The sequence below is a fragment of the Macrobrachium nipponense genome, chromosome 3 (genome assembly GCF_015104395.2).
Source record: "Macrobrachium nipponense isolate FS-2020 chromosome 3, ASM1510439v2, whole genome shotgun sequence".
Taxonomy (NCBI): Eukaryota; Metazoa; Arthropoda; class Malacostraca; order Decapoda; family Palaemonidae; genus Macrobrachium; species Macrobrachium nipponense.
In genome coordinates this window covers 102,357,630-102,381,895 of record NC_087202.1, presented here as the reverse complement: position 1 = coordinate 102,381,895, position 24,266 = coordinate 102,357,630, and the positions used below count along the sequence as shown (strand labels likewise).

The window sequence follows — 24,266 nt, the reverse complement described above, 5'->3', positions numbered from 1 at the left end:
TGGGAGTGTCTTGTGAGTGAATTCATGCTTGCGTGTGTGCGATCTATTCCCCTATATAATGGGAGAGCAAGATAACTAAGATGGAGAACTATACGAAGTCAGCGAAGGTCCAAGATGGCTTCCTTTATGTGTAATTTTAATTAGTGTGGCTAGAATGGGTAAGCATACTTACTTTTAAGCCCAAGTGTGGCTTGTCTTTGTATTTTGAATATTTGTTTTAAGGATGTCCTATTCCTTGTGACCTTTTGATCGATGTCATTTTCATTTATTTACAATTGACTTATGTAGATTTCTTTTTCTGTCTATCTCCAGACTGTTTCTGATGTGAACTTATTTGATAATGGGAACTTAACAGATAGTTCTGTGGTTATGGTGTTACTTAGAAGACTGCTATGACTTTTCTAGTTTTATAACTAACTAATGTTAGTTATTGTAGAGAAAGGGATGGACGGGTTTAGTTCGATCCCCAGGGTTATTTGAGTTATTTGGATTTGAACTTAACTTTTCAGTTAATCAATTTGTTAAGAACCAGGTAATCCTTTTGTTCTTAAATAAATGCATTTTTGTAGTTCACAAGTCTGATTTAGTTACCTTAGTTAATCATCTCAGTGCCTTGTTGCTACAAGGTCATTGCTACCAACCTTTATTGTTTTTCCCTTTTAAAACTGTACCGAGGTTAGAGCCTTGGTAACATAAATATGAATTTCAAATTTTAAATATTTTTTAAGGTGATTAGAGAAGCATCAACAGTGATAAATTGACAAAATATTCTCTTGTGTACTGTTACAACATGTGTGATAATCATAGTCAACTAAACTTGTAATGAAATACAATACAATAAATCAGACAAAGCAAAATATATGGCAACCATCCCCCTTGATCTGTCTAAACTTGTTAGATTTGTTCATTTGTGTTTTTTTTTTATGTTTAATTGATATTTTCATTAAAAGGATATGCACAGTACAGTTTTACTAACATACAAGAAAGAGAGAGAGAGGGAGATCTTTCCTTTTATGGCTGCAGCACAAAACTATATATATTTCGTTCATACTGTAATAATAATGTATAAATACAGCAAAACACAGTGATCAAAGTACATTTTTGTCTTTTATTTAGTCTATGAGAATCAGCTGATGATGCTTATTACTGAGAGAATTATTTAGGAAAATAATTTATTTGCTATAAGAGGCTAATTTATTAATGTAATTATTATTTGTAATTTTGTAAATGTAATTTTGTGATACACAATTCATATTTCATTGAGAGAGAGAGAGAGAGAGAGAGAGAGAGAGAGAGAGAGAGAGAGAGAGAGAGAGAGAGAGAGAGAGAGAGAGAGAGAGAATTATACGTTGTCACATAAAAATTGCTACAATACTGAAGCAAGGAGGTTTTAAGTTACCTATGTAAGAAGTTCAGATGGATTTTACAATTTTCTATAGTGTTTACATCAATACAGTATACATAAATGGATTCTGTAACTGAAATAATATGTTATAGATATTTTGCTGTGTTTTCTCTTTAAAGTGCTATATGTATACTGAGAGAGAGAGCGAGAGAGAGACAGCAGTAGAATCTTTAACAAATTTATGGGAGATGGCAAGGACTAACCACAAGACGACAAACCAAGAGTTTACTGTAGTAAATCATTTTTATATCATAAATGTATTTGTATGTACAGTGGTACCTCGACATACGAATTAATCCGTTCCGAGGCGGCCTTCATAACCTGTGCTTTTCGTTTCTTGAACCGCATTTTACATGTAAATTGCCTAATTCGTTCCAAGCCCAACAAAAACACCCCAGTAAATTTTATAATAAAGCTAAATTGACCAATAAACAATGAAATACAACAATTTGAACCATTCAATACCTAACTTAATACGTGCTACTAATATGTACCTGTAAATAAAGTGTATTAGTGTACATGGTACAGTGGTCCCCCCGTATTTGTGGGGGATGCGTACCAGACCCCCCCGTGAATAGTTAGAACCCGCGAATGTTTGGAACCCCTAAAAAATGCTAAAAACAGCCAATTTTGTTAGTTAAAACTCAAGAAAAACCCACTAAAAATGTTCATACTTGGTTTTTTTAATAGTTTTATCACAAAAAGTACATTTTATGATGAAATTCATAAAAAAACCAGGAATTTGTGGATATTTATCATAGAAAAATACCGCGAATGCGCGAATTTTCCGCGAATAATGCGGGTAAACGTTCCCCAGAAAAATCCGCGAATGTGTGAGTCCGCGAATCTGGAGAACGCGAATACGGGGGGTCCACTGTACACACATACGTACGAATGTAGTAAAATGTGGAACCTTACCTTTCGAGTGAGGCTATCTCCGAAAGTGGCGACAGAGGAGGAGGACAAACGGCAGAAAATTTTACGTAGTACGTACACTTAACTTAACGAAATACATTAAAAATGTCAGGAAACATAAACTAAACTTTACGAAACACATTAACAAAACCGTAACACTAACTTTACAAAAAACTTAAAATAAAATTTTTTTTCTTTTTTTTATAATTACATTTTTGTTTACTTTTTTATACTTTACATTTTTTTTTTTTTTTTTTTTTTTTTTTTTTTTTTTTTTTTTTTTTTTTTTTTTTTTTACAAAATTTCAATTTCTTCACCACTTTCAACTTGTTTTATCGTACTATCAATTGGATCTTCCTTTTTGCTTACTCCTACTAAAGGCCTCTTTAAAAAATAACTATTCAAGGAAGATTGCTTCTGCCTACTTTTCACAATGTTCCTGAAACGACTCAGACAAACGTCATCAAACTGCGCAACCATACGACCTGTGTAAGCCTTTTCGGGGTGTCTCTTTTCTACAAATGACTGCACCTTATGAAAAGCAGCTAGAGCATCCTTAATTTCTGCTATTGTCATAGGGTCGTCCTCCTCCTCCTCGCCGCTGATAGAGAACTCTTCTTGAACAACGTTATGTTGCATGGCCTCCAACTCCTTCAGGTCATCCGTCGTAAGCTCCTCTTGGTGCTCCTCGAGAAGGTCATTGATGTCGTCCTCGTAGACGACCAGCCCCATGGACTTGCTGAGTGCAACAATCTCGTCAAGATCTGGTTGCGAAACAGTTTCAGGATCGTCAACTGTTTCTGAATCTGCACCAGCTTCACTCACGTCGAATCCCTCGAAGTCTCGGGTGGATACGGCATCAGGCCAGAGTTTCCTCCACAAAGAATTCAAGGTTCGCCTCGAAACCTCCTGCCAAGCTTGATCGATGAGTCGGATGCATAACACAACATCGAAATGCTCCTTCCAAAATTCACGCAAGGTGAGGTTTGTGGTATCGGTGATGTCGAAACATCTCTTGAAAAGATGTTTCGTAGACAGCTTCTTGAAGTTCGATATCACTTGCTGGTCCATGGGCTGGAGGAGAGGGGTGGTGATAGGCGGATAAAGAACCTTGATAAAAGAATACTCCGCTAGGATATCTTCCTCGAGGCCAGGAGGGTCAGCAGGGGCATTGTCCATCAACAGCAGACATTTCAAAGGGAGGCGCTTCTCTTCCAAGAATTTCTTCACTGTCGGGCCGAAACACAGATTTACCCACTCGATGAACAAAAGTCTTGTTACCCAGGCTTTCGCATCAGCCCTCCACATCACTGGAGGCTTCTCCTTAAGGGGGGCCGGCCGGCTAATGCCATTTTTTAAGGACAGGACTTTGATATTCATACCACTTAATAAGGTGACTTGGGACATCTCCAAACCGCATATGATTTTCGCCTCTGACCTTCGGTTTTGTAACGCCAGGGCGATTTATCCCGAAAATAACCATTTTTCAAATTCTATCTCCTCCCTTGATATTTAATATTAAGACCTGGGATTACTACCATATATAGACCTGATGTAGACCTCCAATCGAATGAGGAATTTTTTTCTAAAAGTAATTTTTTTGCTAGATATGAATCTTTCAATAAAAAATAAACCCTATAAATCAGGAGAAAAAAATTTATAAAAAAAAAAAAAAAAAAAAAAAAGACGAAACAAAAATTGGAAAAAAGGGCTCTATTTGATTGTTCTATAATGTCTTTCTGAGTTATATACCAAATTCCAATGTTATAGCTTTAAAACTAAGTGAGAAGATAGATTTTGAAGGTCAATAAGTACAGGCGGTCCCTGGGTTACGACGGCTCCGGCTTACGACGTTCCGAGGTTACGACGCTTTTTCTTAAATATTCATTGAAAAATCCGCCCTGGGTTACGACGCTTGTTCCGAGGTTACGACGGTGACGCTGATGCTTCCGACGCTCCGAGTTAACGACGCTTTTAAAAAACGCATACGTACTATGATAAGAATCCTTTATAGTTTAGCACAGTATATTAATAATAATAAGTTTTTGGTTAGATTACAACAAAAATTTTGAGGTTATGATGATTTTTGACACTTTTTATGTCGTATTTTTTAAATTTTTTTAGTGACGCCTCATATGCGGAACTAGTTTCCAAGCGAATGAACACACTAGTTTGGGATGCGCAGTTTATAACAGTCCAAAAGCGCAAATAATGAAAAAATCATTGCTTGTTTCCAGTATACATAATTAACAAAACTAAGTTTGCAAATTCAAGGTTAGATGGTTTTTTATGCTTGTTAATGCTTTTTTACAACGATACCTCATACGCAGAACTATAGCTGGTTTCACTTAAGGTAGATTCTTGGGTGAGCTCTATGCCTGCGAGACGTTTGTTTGATGGATGCTGATTGGCTGGGAGCTGCATACCTCCCGAGACCAGCCAATCAGCGGCCTCCAAACAAACGTCTCGTAAGCATTTGGCTCATCCAAGAAATCTACCTTAAGTGAACCAGCTATAGTTTTCTGAGCGGAGGACGCATAAATTAATTTACGCTATTAAACTGTATGGTAACCATAGTCAAGGATAAGGAACGCATTCTCAAACAGTATACATATCCTTTAATACAAAACAGCAAAATATCATTGAAACATTATTTCACTTAAAGAATCCATTTATACTCTACTTAGACTTGGATATAAAAACCATAGTTTCTCTCTCTCTCTCTCTCTCTCTCTCTCTCTCTCTCTCTCTCTCTCTCTCTCTCTCTCTCTCTCTTGTATTTTCCGACAAAAATAATCACTAATTAGTGTATTTTTGATGTTTATTTTCATGACTAAATACATTTTTTATAATACAAAAATGATTTACTAATTTTCAAATATTAATTTTGATTAATATTGTATTAGTAAGTTTAATAAGTTGGAATGATATCACATAATAAAAAAAAAATAATAATTTTCTCTCTCTCTCTCTCTCTCTCTCTCTCTCTCTACTACAAGATGTATGTTTTTTTTGTATGATAAAATAAATGATTTACTATTTTCAAATATTAATATTAATTTATATAGCAATAATATCAATTCATTAAAGAAAATACCATAGTGAATTAGTAAGATTTTAGCTTATATTTCTCTAACCTTTCTCTAACTCCAGGTACTAAAACTGTCAGATATATCAAGTTCTGTGACAGCCAGGAGGGGGAAGAGCTGCCTGTGTTGCCATCTAAGTGCTCATGAAATTCCCCCCCCCCCCCCCCCCTCCCCCCCCCCCTCTCTCTCTCTTCTCTCTCTCTCTCTCTCTCTCTCTCTCTCTCTCTCTCTCTCTCTCTCGTCTCTCTCTCTCTCTCATTTACTGAGACTCGAGATTTTTTATGTACTTGTACTATTTGTTTTTAATACTTTCAAATAATAATAATAATAATAATAATAATAATAATAATAATAATAATAATAATAATAATAAGTTTATTAAAGATATTGCTGCATCAGCTGCATTCAACTTGTAAATAGTCTTCTCTATTTTTCTAACAATAGCTTTCTCTCTGCTACTACAACTGGCGAGTATTGCGCCGATATTACTCATCAGGAGGAGTCAATTTCGGGGATATTGCTTAAAATTTATTTATTTGTTTATTTTTTTTTTATATGGGTACTGTGGAAGAGAGAGTTTTCTCCAATATAAGAAAACCCCGTAAATACTCAAGATATATCGACGATATCTTTGCACATGCCGAGAATGAGGAAGAGGTTGAAGCTGTCCGGCGCATGTTCCAGCAGTGCAGTTCGCTGAATTATACCGTCGAATTCAGCAACGAAGGCCGGCTCCCCTTTCTCGACGTCCTCGTCTCCAAGACCGACGATGGTCTAAAAACTTCGGTATATACAAAGAAAACAAACTTAGGACTTTGCCTGAATAGTGACAGCGAATGTCCTGCACGGTTCAAGAACACCACAGTCAGGGCCTACATTCGGAGGGACCTCACGCACTGTTCTTCCTGGCAGGACACTCACAAAGAACTCGACCGAGTCACTCAGGTACTCGTTAATAACGGGTATCCGAATCGACTTATTAATAAAGAAGTCCGAACAGCGTAGGATCGGTGGTATAGCGAGAGTGAGAGACCGCAGCCCCACCCCCATGAGAAGATCAAGCTGTTTTACAAAGCCAGAATGCACGCACGTCATCGTGAGGACGAGGATGCATTGAGGAAAATCATCAGAGAAAATGTGACCCCCACCGAAGTCGACAAAGAACTCGAACTCGTGATTTATTACCAAAATCGACGTACCCGCGACCTTATCATGAAGAACAACCTGACCCCCCCCCAGCAAGAGACCTCTTGAAACAGTCGAATGCAGTTTACCAATTCTCATGCCCGGTCCTGGAGTGTCCCAGCGCTTACGTTGGTTTGACTTCTATGAAACTGTCCAAGAGGATTTCTTGCCATGCACAAGAAGGGGCAATTAAAAACCATACCATGACAGCACACCAGGAAGCCATATCCCGCGACGGTATTATCAAGAATATTAAGATAATAGGGAGGGCTCCTGACCAACGACGTTTGCGACTGCTCGAGGCACTCCTCATACAACAAGAGAACCCCCTCATTGAATACGACGCAGGAAGTGCTCTTCCTCCCCACCAACCTAAGGAGACCTATGTGCATAAATAATAGCACAAGTAATACCAGACCGAACGACACTCCCGATCAAAGAATACCAGATGAGACAAGCAGCCTATCAGCCAATGACAACGCGAGCCATCGTGACACAGCGCCCAGGGAAGTCATGCCCCAGCCTCGACGATCAGCTAGGCTGCAACAGCGCAACCTTCAACGACGAGAAGCGTCTTGAAGAAAACTTCTTTCAACCAATAGCTGGAGCGCATTGCGCCACCAGCCAATGAAAACGCAGCTCACGGTTGACCCCCTGCTGACCTGCCGCTATATATTGAGTAGATCTTGACAACACCTACAGTCTACTCCGACCCACTGCCGTGATCATGCTCGGATGATACCGAGAGAAAACGTTGGCCACTAGATCGACTTATATTTTTATTTGTTCATTTACTGTGACAAATAAATAAATTTTAAGGCAATATCCCCGAAATTGACTCCTCCTGATGAGTAATATCGGCGCAATACTCGCCAGTTGTAGTAGCAGAGAGAAAGCTATTGTTAGAAAAATAGAGAAGACGATTTTACAAGTTGGAATGCAGCTGATGCAGCAATATCTTTCAATAAAACTTGTTTGAAAGAGGGTCTCCTTCCAAAATAATAATAATAATAATGATAATAACTGTAATTACAAAATTCATATGTGATAGTATTTTAAAGAAATACAATACTAATCTATCCATGTCACTTTTAATTAAGGTTAACTCTCTCTCTCTCTCTCTCTCTCTTTTGCCCCAAGATAATAATGTCATAGTGGTAACTCCCTCCCTTTTCTTCGCTGGAAGCGTTATCAGTATTTTTTGAGAGAACAGAGAGAGTAAACACTACTCTCTCTCTCTCTCTCTCTCTCTCTCTCTCTCTCTCTCTCTCTCTCTCTCTCTCTCTCTCTCTTTTACCGAGATGAAAGAATTTTTATGGTACTAGTATGTAAAATGTTTATTGACAATTTCAGTTATTATTTAATAATAATAATAATAATAATAATATAATAATAATAATAATAAAACTGTAATTACAAAATTCATAATGGTCGTATTTTAAAGAGATGAAAATGACCTTTCCATTTCACTTGTAAGGATAATTCCTCTTTCTTACTGAGATGAGAGAATTTTTTATGGTAGATGCACGTGTTTATTATATTTTCAAATAATAATAATAATAATAATAATAATAATAATAATAATAATAATAATAATAATAATAATAATAATAATAATAATAATAGAAGTAGTAATAATACACAACTAATTTCAAAAGGAAGTTCTTCCCTTCGTCTTTTTCTGTATCAATTTCCCTACCTCATAACTCCAGTGACACTCGGAGCTGGGAAAGTAACAATGCCATACAATGGTCAACGAATTTAATGGTTTTGTGTAATCTCTCTCTCTCTCTCTCTCTCTCTCTCTCTCTCTCTCTCTCTCTCTCTCTCTCTCTCTCTCTCTCTCTCTCTTGTATTTTAATGAAAATATACAGTAATTTGTGAATACACAGTGTTGCACATGAAAAAAGTAAATTAGTGATAATTTTAGAGATACGGCCCTAAGAAAAATTGCAAATTAGTTAAATTTTCCCTGTGGACATGTTTTCAACAACGTCGTTCCGGCTTATGACGATTTTCGGGTTACGACCCGTCTTAAGAACGGAACCCCCGTCGTAACCCGGGGACTGCCTGTATAGTTTTGAGATACGGGTGTTCAAAGTTTTCCTTCGTATTTCTATAAAGACAATGATAATAAATTATGATTATTATGAATGTATATTTCTTTTTTGTGTAGTAATAAACCAAAACTATTTTATTTATCATAATTTAATCATAAATGATAATCCCTTTGCTCATATATCGTAGCCTGGGGCACTGCTTGAGGCAAGATGGGGCACTCCTTCCTAGGCAACTCTCTCTCTCCCCTTCACTAACTTGGCTTATTACAGCGAATTTTCTTCTTCTGTATGTTAGCGAGATGTTTTCCTTGTATTTTCCTCTTTGGCATGAGGAAATTCTTGCCGAAACAAAGATAAACAAACGTAAATGCAAGAGAATGTCAAGAGGTGAAACTAGAAGGTGTACTCTCTTTTTACAAAGACAATTGAATAAATCATGATTATTATGAATTTCATATTCCATTTTGGGTATTAAAAAACCAAAACTTTATTATTTATCATAAATGAAGATCTCTTTGCTCAAAGATCGTAGCCTTGGGCACAGTGTGACGTGTGCTGTCAAGTAAGACGGGGGCGTTACTACGCAACCCCTACTACCAACCCTCCCCTCTCTCTTCACTCACTACGCGTATATTATGATATTCTGTAGTAATACTTGAGCGATTTTTCTTCGTCTGTATGTTAGCAAATTGTTTTCCTTGTCTTTTCCTCATTGGCATGATGAAATTCTTGCCAAAACATATATAAACATACATAAAAGCAAGCGAATGTCAGAGGTGAAATCGAACGTGTAGACTACTTGAAGTTTGTGCTTGCACTGATGGTTGGACTTGGTAGCTGACTGAAGTGAAGTCTCCCTTCTCAACTCGGGGAATGTCTACAGATGCCATTTCTCCCGATTTCTTTGACAATAATTATCAAAATTTACGGTAATAGAAGAAATATTGCATTTTCTTGTACGGATCAATGTTTTAGGCTTATTGAGTTACGTTAACTAATTACCCTGTAACTACGAAAGTAAGAGGAATTTTGACGAAATATTTCGTATACGTATTCTCAATTGCCATATGAAGCTCCATGAATTTTTTCATGACTTTGCATTTTTCGCCCTATCCCACCATATATAGGGGTTCCGGCCGGCCACCTTAAGCACTTTGTGGGCCTTGGAGGCTCGAGGAGTCTCCAAATGATAGACAAGTAGGGGCTTCACCTTGCAATCCCCAATGGCGTTTGAACAAAGTGCAAGCGTAAGCCTGTCTTTCATAGGCTTATGCCCGGGTAGCTTCTTCTCTTCCTCCGTGATGTACGTCCAACGAGGCATTTTTTTCCAAAAAAGGCCAGTCTCATCACAGTTGAAGACTTGCTGAGAACTGTAGCCTTCCTTGATCATTATCTCGTCGAACGTCTTAATAAAGGCTTCGGCCGCTTTCGCGTCCGAGCTGGCCACCTCCCCATGCCGCATCACTGAATGGATGCCAGTCCGTTTACAGAATTTTTCGAACCACCCCATGAGAAGCCTTGAAGTCTGGGGTCGATGTCTCTTCTCCTCCATCGTATTCGGCCTGGGCAATCAAATCGTCGAAAATAGCACTGGCCTTGTGGCAGATTGCCATCTCGGTTATCGTATCGCCAGCAATTTCTTTGTCTTTTATCCAGACAAGAAGCAGCCTTTCCATCTCATCGTGCACATGGCTCCTCTTGCTAGACAAAATAGTCACGCCCTAGGAAGGTGTAGCTGCTTTGATGGCTTCCTTCTGATTAAGGATGGTGCCTATCGTCGACGGATTTCGGCCATATTCCTTAGCGATCACACTCAATCGCATGCCAGCTTCATACTTCTTGATAATCTCCATCTTTGTCTCCAAAGAAAGCATCCTCTTCTTTCCGTGAACTTCAACTTTCTTGGTACCCATGACTACGTATATACTGTAAGTAATTAAGTTATGTACTAGTATGTATACGTATGTACTAAAGTTGTCACACAACACGATAAAGTAGTACTACAATGAAATCACTAATGAATTTACGTTAATAAACGAAACCGTATAGAACGAACGAATTCGGCGTGCGTATAGAAACGATGCTGCTACCGAGTGGCCGTAAAAGCACGCCGCTACTTAGATGCATGATGGGAGAGATGCTGACCAACAGGAGAGCAGGATCTTATGGCGGTGACTAGTATCAGGAACCAATGGGAGAGAGGGAGGATGGTGGCGAGTCTACTCAGTTGGCAGCGCGCGAGTTTTAAAGTTGTTATTGGTGGTCCGGGTGAATCTCAGGACTTTACAGCAACAACCTTTCGTATCCTGAACTATTTTCGTATGTAGAGCCAAAAAATCTTTGTATTTGCTTTTGTAACTCAAATTTTTCGTAAGTTGAGCCTTTTGTATGTCGAGGTACCATTGTACTCACGAATCACGAAAATATTAACATGATGTAACAAAAACCTAGCTTTCCGTTTAAAGGCACATATATGTCCCGTCATTCTATACTACCCACATATTTTAGATGTGCTCTATACAAGAGTACAATCCTAAAATACGTACCTGTACAGTACATATCATTTCAAAATCATCTTACTACACCGGAAAATATCAACATACATAAAATATAGGCGCAGAACGATGCACAAAGTTATGCAAGCCAAAGAAAACATGCGTCTGAATGGTAGGGAATACAATGGTAAGGGATACTTACGAGCAACAGTTGTCGGTTGGTACTACATAATTTTGCAACATGACTGAAATGACATTAGGGTGTTGTGGAATGATATTTTGAAGTATATTTTGGTTTGAACTGTCAAGTTTGGCAATGAACTGTTAAAACAGGCAGTTATAAGCATTTTAGGGGTGTATATAGCCTACTTAGTAGGGGACTACTGAATGTAAGGTTACTTTGGGTGTTTTGGGGGGTATATTTATTTGAAATGATATTAAACTGTTTTAGTATGATCATTTAAGGCACAGTTTTAACTATCAAATTAAGTGGTAAAATGTTGAAGTAGAAATTTCTAAGCATTTTAGTCTAAGGGGTACTGGGGATTTGGCAGTTATAAGCCCGTTACAAGCAATTTTAGAGGGGATTTTTGCATCTATGCGGCAGGTTCTGGAACCTAATCTCACATAAAAGTGGGGGAGCACTGTATGTACTTGTGTAACATGCGATCTCACATATCGTTCAAACCCCCAGAATTATTTGTATCTTGTGCATCTTGCAAGCTCCTATTTTAAGAGCGTCAATTCATAAGGTTGGTGGTTAGGCGTGCTAATGGCTGACATGAGTCATTTGGGTGTGTGCTGCTACTCGAATTAATTTTTGCCGAAATCCCAAGAACTGACCATAGAAAATCCCAAGATTACCAACATTAACAAAAAAAAACCCAAAATAATAAACACCTGCCGAGCCTTAAGAGTCCTACATAATCTCTCTCTCTCTCTCTCTCTCTCTCTCTCTCTAAGGAAAAGACACTGCTAATTTGAGTCTCTTTAACCAATTGGTATTAACATACTTGCACACTGTTTGTGTGTGTGTGTGTTCATAATGTTTTTAAAGTGTGTAGTACCTCTTTGAAAGACAAAATGCAAACATTAATCTTGATATCAGCCCAGTGGAGTACGGTGTGACCAGCAGATAAAGAGAAATGGATTAACATTCCTCAAGAGATTAGAGAGATTAAATCTCTCTCTCTCTCTCTCAGGAAAGGTTAATGCTAATTTGAGTCTCTTTAATCAATAGGTACAGGCAGTCCCCGGGTTACGACGGTCTCGGCTTACGACGTTCCGAGGTTACGACGCTTTTCAATTATATTCATCAGATATTATTTCCAGGGTTACAACGCATGTTCCAGGGTTACGACACATGTTACAGAGTTACGACGCCTACAAACGCTGATCTGGCAGATGAAATATGACACCAAAAATGCAAAATAATCAATTTAAAGGGTTTTTTTATGAAAAATGCAATAAGAATGCAGTTTACATAGTTTTGAATGCACCTATAGCATTAAAAGTAAGGTTTTCTTAGGATTTTTGACAATGTTCCGACTTACAACGATTTTCGGCTTACGATGCATCTCAAGAACGGAAACCCCGTCGTAACCCAGGGACTGCCTGTATTAGCAAACAGTTTGTGCATTCATGATGTTTAAAATAATGTGTATTACAGGTAATAATACATCTTTGGAAGACAAAAAAAAAAAAAAAAAAATTTGTTGCTGTTAGTCGTGTGGAGTATAAAGGATGTGACCAGCAGGCAAAGAGAAATGGATTAACATTCCTCAAGAAATTAGAGATATGAATTTTGTATTGGAGGTATTATGTCCAAAAACCAAAACACACCTGGCCCTAAGGATTTTGGATATCGGATTGTGTACCAGTAGTAATACTATGAGAATACATAAAATATTATTGGATACTGTGAAGTAAAGCTTAACTTTTTAAAAGATCCATGGAAAAGACACATATTCGTTATGTTTGTATTTTATAATAAGATACATACTAATATGTGAATATTACATATGCTAATCTTATATCTCATGTATATCACAAACCCCTTAAAGTTAGCTTCAAAATTAGGTCTTCAAAAGTCACATAATACTTGAGTATATACGGTACATCATACATTAAACCTCAAGAGCCTGCACATTCCATAACACTTCAGTACAAACTTATCATATTCTGTAGATGTAAGTTCAATAGTTTTAGAAGCACAGGTAGCAGTAGTAAATGATTCCTTTTTCTTTGTTAATTACAACCCTAATAATTATGAAATGTCTTTTATCGAAGCACTGGATGCAAGTCACACCAACTTGCACCAATTAAGGTCATTAATCCCTTCATGCATATGCCCAACCCCATGATGCCTCAATTAAATCTCATTCCTTTATACACCTGGATGATGTAAACATCACTTTGGGGCACTCATAATATACAGGTCTGGTGAATTCTTTTAAGTACAAAAAGCTGTTTTACTTGTAGATCCCAGTTTACTTGCTAAATGCAGATCTAATTTTATAGAGCTAACAGTGCTCTTTTGGAGATACCTGACTTCTAATCTTAACACTTGCTCTCCTCTCTGTCTCTTACATTGTAATCCTGTCTGGTATCGTACCAAATACTAAATTGTGAACTAAGTAATATGTGATTAGTGGGGTTGTAAAGAACACAACTGCTGCTTTAAGACAAAGCACATTTCCTCTAACATTCTTTGTCTCATATTAATAAAAAATAGAATAAAAGGTAACTGAGGCATCATATAAGACCTCAGCATGTTCAGTGCAGACTTCTCAATCTTAACAATACAAGTGGTGGAACTGAAATCTGTCGTATGGGACAATGGCAATACAAAGGCATCACAACTTAATGGACTTAAACTTAATGGAAAATAAAATAGTACTGTTAAGCTTTTGGTTTTGCAACTAGAGTATGTGATTATCTTTTCTTGTGTTAAAAGTTCTTAACAGTATAAAGGCAGTCCCGGTTATTGGCGGACTTGGATATCAGCAATCCAGTTTTATGGGGCTTGTCTAGTGTCAAAAATCAGTGATTTTCGGGGCCATAATGTACCAGTTTCTGGTTATCGGCGCCAATAATAGCTATGGCACTGATACATACCTAACAGAGCCACTGGTGACCAGATGCTAAAAAATTCTGAGATGTTTGGTTTAATAAAATATAATTCCATGTACAGTGGTCCCTCTGTATTCGTGGGGGATGCGTACCAGACAGGCCCCCCGTGAATAGTTAGAACCCGCAAATAGTTGGAACCCCTATAAAAAAGCTTAAAACCTCCTATTTTGTTAGTTAAAATTCAAGAAAAAACCACTATAAATTTTCATACCTGGTTTTTTTAAGTTTTAACACAAAAAGTGCATTTTACGATAAAATTTATTAAAATCAGGAATTTGTGGGTATTTCTCATGGAAAAATACCGCAAATAGGTGAATTTTCCACGAATAATGTGGGGAAACGTTCCCGAAAGAAATCCACGAATGTGTGAGTCCGCGAATCCAGAGAAAGCAAATATGTGGGGTCCACTGTATGTATATGTATTGAACCTGCAATCATACTACAGGCAGCCCTGGGTTACCCCGGACTTGGTTTACGCCAGTCAGACGGAAGACTGGAACTTCAATATGCAATATGGCTCCAAAACGACAGAATAGTCAAAATTTGGAGGTTTTTAATGAAAAGCTAAATCAAAATGTAGGTATTATAGTTTTCAAGACACCCACAGGATTAAAAGTAATGTTTTCTTACAATTTTTGACAATGTCCTGAGTTAAACTGCTTTTTGGCTTATGTCGCAGTGCTTAAATGGAACCCCCTTTGTAAACGGGACTGCCTATACTGCAGATACACTGTTCATAAAACCTATCACAACAGTTCATATAGGAATTTTATTAAAGGATTTTGTTTCACTGTTTAAGAATGTGTTCTGAAATTCTAACAATATCCATTTGCTAAAGTCAAATAATACAGTTTTATCTATAATTTTAATGTTAATAAAACTGTTGATTCATTTATCCAATTACTATATAGCACATGTTATCATCATCTTACATGAAATATAAAAATTACAATCATAAATCATTTGCATTCTGATAACATTTACATTTTCAAAATTATCAGCTAACAGTTTTACAGGCACGGTTATTATTAGTTGTTAAATAAATGAATAACAACTCAGATAAATTTTATTTTGTGTGAATAAATCAAGTTTGGTTTTAAAATGCAGCTTATCTTTACCTTAAACTTTAAATGAAGTAAAACTTCACAATTTCAGCACACAGATTTCTTTCAAAAGTGAAACAAAATTCTGACCTTCTCAATAGAAGGATTTTGCAGCTTCTCTCTGGCTTAGTAGAACTTTCCAATGTTGGAACTATTTTTGTGTTTTGGTTCCATAGTGATTCTAATAAGTATTTATGGTTATAACAGTGATCGCCTATACTATTACCACCATGGCTGCTAAAGCAGGACTGGGAAAATAATTGACAGATGAGTGAGTTGCAATGTTATGATTAATTTTGTTTAATTCCACTAAATATTCATTTATTACATCCAAACTCTAGTTAACTAACTGGCAAAATAGTAGTTCAAATTGTAATGTTTCTCTTCTTTTTTTATTAAACAAAATCTACTTTCCACTGGTATTAAACAAGGTTATTCACATTATATACAGCATTTCATTCAACATTATGAGCTCCTTGCAATACACATTTTATCACTGCATTACAATGCTGCCCACAGTCATTTATCAAATGATACTTAAAATGGAATGGGAGTGATCATATACTGTTAACAGTTTCGGTTTGATGACGCTTGGCTGACAACAATGTTAACAAGACTCAGTGCCAATAGGCAGTCTATCGGTGTCATCAAGCAGAACATTGGCACTTTTGGCATCGGAAATGCCCTTTATTGAGTTAATGGCGATATTTTGTAATTCATATGGCTGTGTGAATCTGAATTTTATTTTGTAGTCATATATCAATTACTAGAGCTCTGTTGATATCATACACTGCTGCTTGGAGCATCATTCCTTATATTTGAGATAATTCATAATACGTATGTTTAACTTCTTGACAGGATCAAATTGAAAATTATCAATCTGATTTGACACTAATGTAATCTCATCTCCACATTCCCTTTCTTTACCAAAAATGGCTTTGTGCACTCTCTCTTTATCTCTTACCAGAACTATTCTAGAAGGTAGTCATGTTTTCACTAAAGAGAAGAGGCTACATAACTACTCCAAGACCACCAATACCCTCATTTATATAGTGGAGTTTGGCAGAAACTACCCTGTTCATATTGTTAAGTTATGAAACTCTCTCCTGTCTAGTTTCTCCAAGTCTTGAAACCTTCACCATTTAATGCTGTATACTGCTTCCATCTGTTTAGGCCCTAAAATTTATCCACTCCCACTTTCTCTTTTTTCAAACCTTAATGTTAACTAACACTAGGTTGCTATATAAGAAAATAACACAAAAACAAAGGTTTATGTAAAGTGGGAACAAAGAAACACACAATTACTATAGTAGTAACAGATGTATGATCATATGCATGCGACAATCAGAAAATAAATGGAAATTATAAAGCCAAACGAACTTAAAAATACAACAAAACAAATGAAGGCAAGGAGTGACAAAATAGGATCCTGAACGGGACCTGTTTTCAATTATAGAAAAAAACAAAATGACTGATTGTAGATGAAGATGTGGGAATACAAAGCCCCGTAATTGGGTCCCTTTTCTGCTAATTTTACAAATGGATTCCTCGACAAATCCAGGATGGCCTCCCATTGATTTAAGAAGTAATGAGTATAAGTAAATCAATTGTTTGCAATTTTACACAAACAATTATTTATAAAAACACTAAAAAGCAGCAACAATGACTGGATATAGCATTTCTCAAGCTATGAAAAATTTGTTCTGGATCACTTATTTCTTTTCTAAATGCAACATACTTTGAAATCTGCTTACCTGCTCAGTACAAAAATATCTAATGACATTTGCATGTTGATCGCTTTCTCTGAGAAGATCAACCTCACGGTCTGCTATGGAAAAACAACCAGGAAGAACCCGTTTTACTGCAACACAACGACCATCAAAAGTACCTCTGTGGAGACAGGAACAGAATAACTGAAATATATTACTGAGTTACTTTGTAGACTATGGAAAATTCCAATCTAGTATATTACAACATGGTGAGTTTCAATCTCAAAATATGATTAGGTGATCTTGTTAAGGAGGGTAGAGCTAATTTAGGGAATTAATAAAAATCTTTTGTGTATTTAAAGTTGAAACTTATATATAAATATTCCAAATTATTCTGTTTTTAGGTATGAGAATAAATGTCCTGAGTTATGATGCCAAATTGTCTTGACATAACATTAAATTTATTATTTTCATTGTAACAGCCTCAATATTTGGTCAATATAAATGCTATATAGTGTGGCCTCGTTATCATGCGCCCGAACAATGTCATAAAATATATCAACAGAATGCCAAAGTTTCCATAAAATAGAGCACATGTTGGATTTTCTATATCTGATTGTATGAAAATAACTATATATTGATGCCTGTAAAGTTGAAAGGGATTTGATGGGGCTGGGTATGGAGTGAAATCTCAGGAGCAATGTTCCCTCCCTTTCTCTTTCTAAGCTCAACTTGTCTCATTTACTAAGTAACTGCCCGGTTCCTCCCAAGACCAAATACAGAAACCGACTGAATGTTGAAGGGAACTTATGCTGTGCACTCTCTGGCATTCAACCATACATTCAAGATCTAGTAGCTAAGCAGCAGTGTCAAGTATCTCACTAATTCATTCCCAATAGAATAAAAACACCCCTTCTCTTTCTCTTTTTTAAAATTATCCTTTTAATCTGGGAGGGAATTTTACTTACAGAAGCAAAGGGGGCCATGGAAGGAAGGACCGCCTCTTAGAGAGGGGCCGATAATAAAAAGGTTGAGAACCAGCACTTTAGGAGAATTCTAGCAGTTTTCTAAAATTTTAATTTTCTTTACCCCAAAGTAGCCATACCCATTAGACTACTTGACCATCAACAAATTAAAAAATGGGGTACAAGTCAATTATATAATACACAAATGAACATTAGCATTTTCAGAAAAACTACCAGTTACACAGCAAATAGAATTAGGAAGATAATTTTAAAAGGAACATTATTTAGTTTCTGCAAATAAATGAAAAATATTTTACTATTTGATTATTAGCTGTACCATACCATAAAAGTATTTTATAAAAGCACAAATAGTATAAAATTATATGCTCTCTGACTATTAAAATCATATGTTCTAAGAAGATAGGCAAACGTTATTCACATACACATAATCTTAATACCAAAATTTAAATCAGAACTGAATGACGACTTACTGAAATACAAAAGTGCCATCACAGCCTTTTCCAAGCAGCTGCTGAGGATCAAATACTATCTTTCCTACACGAATATTCCCATTGTCTAGTTCTTCAGCTGTAGCAGTAACATTTCCCCTAGAACTCCCTGAACTCGCTGAACCCTGAGACCACATGCGCCCAGAAGACATCTCTCGAGTGAGGCGTGCGTAGTCCCTTGCCTGCAGCAAGATCAAAAGGAAATTTAAAAGTCTGATTTTATAGTCTAGGCAAATAAGTATGCATAGAGAGTTAAGAATAAAAAGACAAATACTACATACATTCATTCAAAGCTTATAATAACAGACAACTGTAACTAGACACATCACTAGAACTTTATCCTTGAACCAAACCAAAATATCTGATACTTGATGCCTTTAACATTTAAATTTAACTCTTTCAAAGTCTATTTTACAAGCTAACAGGTTTTTAACCAATCACAATACACAACTGATGAAGCTAATGGTGAAGTAATAGGTATACTGAATAGGAGAGGATGAGTACTCTCATGAGCTAAAGGAAATCAATCCACTCACTACAGGTAGTTTCACCTCAACTTGCTTGGGGGTCTGCCCCACTGCTAAGTACTAAAGGCCTATGCAATACAGTACCCTGGGGCTAACTTTCATATCTCATAGTCTAATGCAATTCCATATAAAGTATCTAATAGCCTATCTTAATCGGGTATTTTGTAATTATATTCACTTTAAAATATTGAATTACCTATCATTCAAATTCAAAACATATCTGCAAAATGAACTTCCAACAATATGTGTCTGTACCTGTACCTAATTATGTTTACAAAATGTGTAAAATACTGTATAAAAAAATCACCAGAAATAAAACATACTGTTTCTTTTTAAACATAATTACCCCAAACAAGAAATCCTAGGTCTACTGTCCAATAACCCTATCGTACTTACCAGATTTCTCCTGTAAGTACAAAATGTCTTAGTTATTTTACTGGATTCAACGTGTCTGTTAAGTAATGAAATTTGTTAAGCTGGGGTCCAGATATGATTCTTACAGTGCGAAACATGACAATTTTTAATTACTTTTTATTTTTCATAGCTAACAACTTTTGGCCTTAACACTAGGATAAATCTTCTGGTGCCATCTGGAAACTGGTTAAAAAAAAAAACTAACATATACAAGGAATCTAGGGCAGCCAATGCTTAGCTGATGTGGAAGCGAGTCAGAGACCATGCTTGAACCTAGTGATGTACTTAGTCTTCTTCCAAACCAGGATAAGACATAAGAGGGGTGGCTAGAGGTGGGCAGTCAGTGTTAAGACCTCAGGATAGTTAGCTAAGAAAAATGCAAATTCCTTAAACATTTGTCATTTGTTCATACACAGAACAAACTTTTGGTCCTAACATTAGGATAGACTCACACACGGAGGGAGGTATGAGAAACCTGAACCAACTGGAGGTTTGGCACATCTGATCATTCTTCTTAGCAAGGAGGATTCTGAGGATTAGGACCTAAGCCTCTGAGATGTTAGACATGTGGGTATCTAACACCCAGTCCACTGGGTTTAAATACAAGTACCATCCTACTTACAACCCAGATTGGTTCCGACCCACTGGTTGTAAGTCAGAATAGATGTAAGTCGAACCTTAGAAAGTGGCCAACATACTGGGTAGGGTATAATATCAAACCTTTGCTATATAAAAGTGCCTAAATAATACTATAATGTAATGTACAATCATTATTTCAATCTTTTTACCATAATGTACTTCTACTAATATATTTTAATCATTTATGTAATATATATTATGTAAAATCAGGTATCGAGTTACAATGGGGTTAGGTTCTTGCATGCATGTCAGTGCCAAGTAAGTCAATGGTCAACTGTCAGAAGTAAGGTTGTAAGTACGAGTGGTCATATGTCGAGCAGGTTGTAAGTTGGATGGTAGTTGTATAATATAACATGTCCAGATACATTGCACATATGGAAGTCAAAGAGAACTACGTATACCCGTTCAAGTAACATAAAATGGGTTTGTCACCACTCCTCATTCCCCTTAATGGAGTGAGGAGTAGAAGCTACTGAGAAACAGATCTGTATGTTGTATGGAACACAAAAATTGCTGTAACAGTATGACTGTACCACTCATCTGCATCAACCAGTACCAGTGCCTGATGTCTATTCTTCAAATCACCCACAGCTATTGAAGAAAGGAAAAAAGGGGAAAGAAAAGAGATCAGTCATCTCACTCAATCTCTCTTCCCTATTGTCATCTTAGACAAGATATGAACTGTCCTGCCAGGGGCACTGCATGAGCTACACAACGTTTTGAGCAGCCACCACTGCACCAAAGGAAAAAAAGTGTCCAAGGACCTGTGGGCAATATCCTTCAGATAGAAGGAAGTGAAAGTGGTTTGATGAAGCCTGAAACCAACATTCAAAATCCTATGAAAAGCCGTTCTTAACCCTTAAACGCCTAAGGGGTATAATAAAAATTGTCTCCCGTATGACGAGGGGGTCTCGGAGTGAGCGCCGAAGCGGAAAAAATATTTTTTTCAAAAAATCACAGCGCGCTTAGTTTTCAAGATTAAGAGTTCATTTCTGGCTCCTTTTTTTTTTGTCATTGCCTGAATTTTAGTATGCAACCATCAGAAATGAAAAAAATATCATTATCATATATAAATAATGCGATATATGATAGCGCGAAAACAAAATTTCATATATAATTGTACGTATTCAAATCGCGCTGTGAGCAAAACGGTTATGGCTAACGAGTTAATTTTTTTTTGTTGTATTGTACACTAAATTGCAATCATTTTGGTATATAACAAATTGTAAAATGATCAAAGCAACACAGAGAAAATATTATCACAAAATGATCAACGAATTTCTAACGTGCGTACATAAAAAAATGTTTTTTTCAAAAATTCACCATAAATCTAAATATTGTTCTAGAGACTTCCAATTTGTTTCAAAATTAAGATAAATGATTGAATATTACTATACTGTAAGAGTTTTAACTTACAATTGCAGTTTTCGACCATTTTGGAGGAGTTAAAGTTGACCAAATGTTGAATTTTTTTTTATATTTTTCTTTATATGCAAATATTTCAAAAATGAGAAAAGCTACAACCTTCAATTATTTTTTGTTGTATTTACATGAAATTGCACACATTTTCATATATAAAACTCTATAAAACGCTTAATATGAAACGGAGCAAATATTCCGAGAATGCGACGTACACATTTTGGAGATTTGCGGCGGAGAATCCGCGCGAAGAGGGAAGGAAAGTTTTTTAAAAATTCACCATAAATCTAAATATTATGCTAAAGACTTCAAATTTGTTTCAAAATGAAGATAAATGACTGAATATTACTAGACTGTATAAGTTTTAGCTTACAATTGCGTTTTTCGACCATTTCGGTAGAGTCAAAGTTGACCGAACGTGGTTTTTTTTCTATTTATCGTGATTTATATGCAAATATTTCAAAAATGAGAAAAGCTACAACCTTCAATTATTATTTGTTATATTCTACATGAAATTGCGCACATTTTCATATATAAAACTTTATGTAACGGCTAATTAAAATGGTCCAAACATCACGACAATCGCACGTATGATTTTTTCGGAAGCGTTACTGCGCGGACAGAAGGAAAAATTTTTTTTTTTTTCATAAATTCACCATAAATCAAAATATTGTGCTAGAGACTTCTAATTTGTTGCAAAGTTAAGGTAAATGATTGAATATTACTAGAATATAAAAGTTTTAGCTTACAATTGCGTTTTTCGACCTTTTCGGTAGAGTCAAAGTTGACCAAAGGTTGAAATTTTGGCACTTATCGTTATTTATATGAAAATATTTCAAAACTGATAAAAGCTACAATCATGGGTTGTTTCTAGATGTATTGTGCATGAAATTGCGCACATTTCCATATATAAAACTTTATGTAACGGCTAATTTAAAAGGGTGTAAACATTACGACAATCGCACATATGATTTTTTCGGAAGAGTTACCGCGCAGGTGTAAGGAAAAAGTTTTTTTCATAAATTCACCATAAATGAAAATATTGTGCTAGAGACTTCCAATTTGTTGCAAAATGAAGGTAAATGATTGACTATTACTAAAATATAAGAGTTTTAGCTTACATTTGCATTTTTCGACCATTTCGGTAGAGTCAAAGTTGACCAAAGGTTGAAATTTTGGCACTTATCGTTATTTATATGAAAATATTTCAAAACTGATAAACGCTACAATCATGAGTATTTTTTAGTTGTATTCTACATGAAATTGCACACATTTTCATATATAATACTCCATGTAACGGCTAATTTAAAATGGTGCAAAAATTATGTCAAAGTGACGAAATAATTTCTGGGATGTGTCACTGATACTTTTTAGTGCGATAAGAAAGAAATTCACGCTTGCGCGCCTGAGTAACGATTGTAAACAAAACAACACCTTGATCCATGAACTCCCAGCATCTCCCAAGGCGCGTGATTCAAAAGTTTTTGGCTGGTAGGCCTATAAGTATTTTTCAGCGAATTTTAAAAAACTTTTCTATGTCGACGTAAAATACGTCCAATCGGCACCTGACAGACAATTTATCTCGACGTAAAATACGTCCAATCAGCGTTAAAGGGTTAAATGCCAGGTTTGCCTAATCACCTCACATGAAAGGTATTCTTGGACACCTGTTTCTTGGCTTGGTTCATGCTAACAAAAAAGTCTATGACACCTAGGTCTTAGGTGACGAGTGCTTTTTAGATGATAATGCAGTGTTCTGACAGGACAAAGCAGTAACTCTTGATGGTCATTGTTAACAAACTCCTCAAGGGAAAGAACAGAAAACGAGGCAACTCTGTCATCGTGAACTGAGGGCTACTGGGTCTCAGCCACAAACTCCAGGGTAAATTTGAAAGCTACGTACTAACCTCCAATCCCTGGTGTGTTTACATCATAATCCATACCATGGAGCTCTCCAAATATTTTCGAGGAAGCCAAGACCAGAAGGAAAACTGTTTTCAAAGTCAGTTTCCTGTCTGACGATTGACGCAGGGGCTCAAAATGGAGCTCAAGTGAGACTACTCAGCACCAGAGTTAGGGTCCATGTAGGAGGTTTGAGTTCCCTACATGAAAAAGACTGCTCAAAGCTCTTGAACAACATGGAGAATTCCCAGGAAGAAGTGATGGACACATTTTTCAGATGAAGAACTAATCCTAAGGTAGCCCTGTAGCCCTTGACAGCAAAACAGAAAAAAAGTTTCTCTGTTCTGAGAAAGATCAGGAAGTTCACTACCTGCTGAACAGAAGTTCCGAATGGAGAGAAACCCTATTGATGACACCTATCACAGCAGATGACCTTGTACTTGGCTGATGAAGATCTCCTGAGGTAGTCAGACATCTGAGCCCTTGTTCTGCGAGAAAGATCTCTTGCTCGTAAGAGATATACTGGACAGTCTCCAGATGATGAAGAGATAAGGACCCTACCAATTGGGGATACCTCTCCACATGACGTTGGCAGAGGTCACGCAGCATTACATTACAAAAGATCTTAAGATACAAAAAGTTTTTATAACATATTGAAAAATCACACCAACGCATTTCCTGTATGACAAATATGTACTAAGTTGTGGATATCTTCAAATCAATTAACTCTTTTCATGGAATCCAGTTAAAGAATTGTAGTATTTGATAAGAGAGATGAAGACTTCACTTAGCAAGGGG

The 24,266-nt window shown here is 36.4% G+C and overlaps 1 protein-coding gene across 3 annotated transcripts in view; it reads right to left on the bottom strand.

The window, feature by feature from the left end:
- LOC135221922 (serine/threonine-protein kinase/endoribonuclease IRE1-like) overlaps positions 1-24,266 on the bottom strand; it is a gene marked incomplete at its 3' end in the record, with an annotated part of 223,076 nt that overhangs the window by 67,310 nt on the left and 131,500 nt on the right. For all 3 annotated transcript variants that reach the window (XM_064259948.1, XM_064259946.1, XM_064259947.1), the window contains 2 exon segments: positions 17,139-17,274; positions 18,550-18,749. In XM_064259948.1, coding sequence (XP_064116018.1) covers positions 17,139-17,274; positions 18,550-18,749 — 336 coding nt within the window.